Genomic DNA, 3,262 nt, shown 5'->3' with positions numbered 1-3,262 from the left:
GTCATTCACTCGTGATAGGACGTTTCTCACGATGAAATTCGTCGAATGTTCAGTAAGGGGCTTTCTCGGCTTTTCGTTTCGAGGTAAATTTGAGAAATTTTTTTTGGTCACTCTATATAACCTGATATATATATATATATATATATATATATATATATATATATACATTTGTATTACCTGATTTACTTGCTCGAGTTGACGCATGTTCGAGTCACATGGTTCATTGTCGGGTTATCAAGCGTACTTCTTTTTCTTTTCTATTTTACGATATAAAGTGATTTTTGTAATCAGGCGTAAAATTTGTATACAGAGTTATTTAATATTGCACTAAATTAAGTTCGCCAGTGCATTTGATTTCTATGGTAGAATCATCCGCAGGTGGTGAAATACTCCTGAATAGCCCTGTATAGGGTGATTATTGAACGATGCTGATAATTGAACATACCGCAAGATTGATGATTAACATGCTGGAGGCAGTTCTGGACTGGTTCCTTTTTTACGAAAAGCTGTGCATATGTTGCTTATCGGTAAACAAACGAAGTCATAATCCTCGGAAATCCATAAAGTATGCTTGAGTGATTAATTTTGTGATAAAAATTAATTACTGACTGGTATTACGTTTTTTCTCATCAGTCAGGAATTAACGCTAACGTGTCTACAAGTTGTATGATTAGACGAATGTATTGCTAAGTGTATTTTTAGACTTGTTATTGAATATGAACAGTTGAAACAATTAATGTCTTCGCTCGATCGAATTTGAACTTACGACAATGCGGAATTCACAATGGCGTCGCTTCACCCGAGATTTCTGTTGACGCGGGAGCCGAGCTAACTCGAACATAGTCGAGTATAGACGAACGAGATTGAGAACTACATATGGCTGCTCTCTTGTAAAATTGTTTCAAGGAGTTGTCTGGACAACACCTTAGCGGTTATCTGCGATATAGTTCGGAATTATCCGACCTTTTCGCACGGTGAGTTAGCTTTTGTTATGACTGACGGCTAGGTGATTATCGAATTTAGTGTTTATCTTAGGTTTTTGCCGTAACCTTACTTCACGTTTGATAGCTTGCGCGACAGCAATCTTGAGAATGTAGAAATGATTTGGTATTACGGAATATTTCTTTTGGAATTTAATTCATCTGCACTCGCTAATATTTTTCTTTCGCGTTATAGCTAGTAGTTAATATTTCATTCTTGGTTTTAGCCATTTTTTCACTCTGCCTTAAATTTATAGGTTATGCTTGTAATGCTTGTTTTAATTTTAGTTGTTACAATGCGTTTCACTTGCTTTACAGATGCCTAGTGTTAAAGACGAGTCTGAAGGAGAAGCGGAAGAGATGTCGCATGATAGCAATGATAGTAATCAAAGTTCAGCATCCTGCGACAGCAGTGCTGAACATAGTGATAGCGATGATTCTTCGGAGATGGATGAAGACGAATGCGAACGACGTCGGACCGAATGTATGGAAAATTTGGTCGATCTTGAAAGACAGTTTACTCTACTGAAGGAGCAGTAAGTATTATCTTTTTAGTGGAAATAGAAACCTTAACAGTGGAGGCATCGATGAGTTGATTTTCTTATAGATTATACCGAGAGAGAATAACCCAAGTGGACACAAAGTTGGGTGAAGTTCGTGTTGGGAAATCAGAAGAATACTTAATACCATTAGAGCGCCTTAAAGAAAATATGAAGACGAAGATGGAGGTAGCTGGAGTATTAAAAAAGCTTAGAATACAAAATATACAGAACAAGTTCTTAGCTGAGGAACAGGCAGCTTTACAAAATTTTCAAAGTGAGAAAGAACTCGTATGGGACTATATTCATAGTGACTTACAAGAAAAAATACGAAGACTCGAAGAGGATCGAAACAATGTTGACATTCATGCTGATTTATGGCTTAATTCTAGTGGACGTAGACGTAGAAATCTTACAGAGAGGCGTCGGGCTGTTTCCGTAGCCGGCCCATACATAGTTTACATGTTGAATGACGCAGAGATCCTGGAAGATTGGGCTGTTATAAAGAAAAGTCTAACTAGTCGAAAAACAGAAATTTTATAATCTCAACTTTCATTGATACTGAGCTGATATGCATGTTCACGCGAAAACTCCTACATTATACGTTAAAACCTTGGTCGAAAGCAGCGTCATTTATCATTAAAAGTGATTACGTATGTTTTTGGCTTTAATAACAACCGTTGTAGAGTCAAGTTTCGCACTCTGTGCCTTCGTTTCCGACGAAATTTCATGTGTACGAGAATAAAAAATGCTCATATGGTTAGAATGTATGCAAAGGATGTAAAATAATTAGTAAGTAAGGATGTTTCATATTAAAAAAAAACTATTCTAATCATGGAATTTATTATTATACAAATTGTAGCACTGTACGTGTTGATCGTTAAGTACTTGCTGCTACAATTTCGCGTAATTGGATATGACAGTATCGGGACCATAAACACCATCCAATTTCAGTCGCTTGGATTGCATTTTCGCCTTTATCAAAGCATAATTGTAGAATATACCGAATGTTCTCATTGTTAACTTCCATCTTTTATACCCTGTAACTCACAACTGAATTTGATCGGGACGGAATTTGATCAATACTTTACGAGATATATATCACTACAGCCATCTAGCGAAAAAATAATGGATTTCTTTTTCCCCGATCTAATATAATCTTGTAAACTTATTCTTTCCGACAGTTGATGACTTTAGTCTAATATAGCAACGACTGAGCGCAGTTTATCGGCTTTCATGATGAGTAATATCTGCTTCAGCTAACAGATGGCAGCACATTCAACGATTGCATGTATACCTGACTTGCGCAACATCAAATGCACAAGTTCACTTAATATTGTCACCTGAATTTAATTAAACAAGTTATGCTCGTGTATTCTGTGCCGCGAAATATATACATATATCTATGCATAGCATTTCAATTGGTAAAGTCAAACCGAAGCTGTTTGTGACACCCAGACTCGCGTGACAACATACCCCAAAAGATAGCCAGCGATATTCAGGCAAATAGCCTCTTCAGTCAACGTTAGTACAGTATTTAAAGATGAGCCAATAAACGCAATCTAGTGGTATCTTTGTAAAGAGCACCATTCAAAATCAATTGCAATTCTCATTAAACGCTGCTCGAACATACTTTAAAAATTGAAATTGCGTTTAATCTTAAAAATGTCAAGTACCATTATCTCTATCACCGTTACGGACTCGATCCTACGATATGATGATAAAAAAATTCCATCCATTACC

The 3,262-nt window shown here is 36.4% G+C and overlaps 1 protein-coding gene across 2 annotated transcripts; it reads left to right on the top strand.

Moving 5' to 3' along the window:
• The first annotated feature begins 832 nt into the window (after nucleotides 1-832).
• On the top strand, nucleotides 833-2,352 carry LOC107263925 (breast cancer metastasis-suppressor 1-like protein). 2 transcript variants are annotated; one of them, XM_015731625.2, is made up of 3 exons: nucleotides 833-974; nucleotides 1,299-1,516; nucleotides 1,588-2,352. In XM_015731625.2, the coding sequence occupies exons 2-3, from the start codon at nucleotides 1,299-1,301 to the stop codon at nucleotides 2,060-2,062; spliced, it is 693 nt and encodes a 230-aa protein (XP_015587111.1). In that variant the 5' UTR covers nucleotides 833-974; the 3' UTR covers nucleotides 2,063-2,352. The 2 variants fall into 2 exon arrangements, with proteins under 2 accessions (XP_015587111.1, XP_015587112.1); XM_015731626.2 differs by lacking the exon at nucleotides 833-974 and adding an exon at nucleotides 1,046-1,179.
• The last annotated feature ends 910 nt before the right edge of the window (nucleotides 2,353-3,262 follow it).

This window comes from Cephus cinctus, unplaced genomic scaffold, assembly GCF_000341935.2.
Source record: "Cephus cinctus unplaced genomic scaffold, Ccin1 Ccin1_scaffold0168, whole genome shotgun sequence".
NCBI lineage: Eukaryota > Metazoa > Arthropoda > Insecta > Hymenoptera > Cephidae > Cephus > Cephus cinctus.
This window is presented reverse-complemented; position numbering and strand designations above follow the sequence as displayed.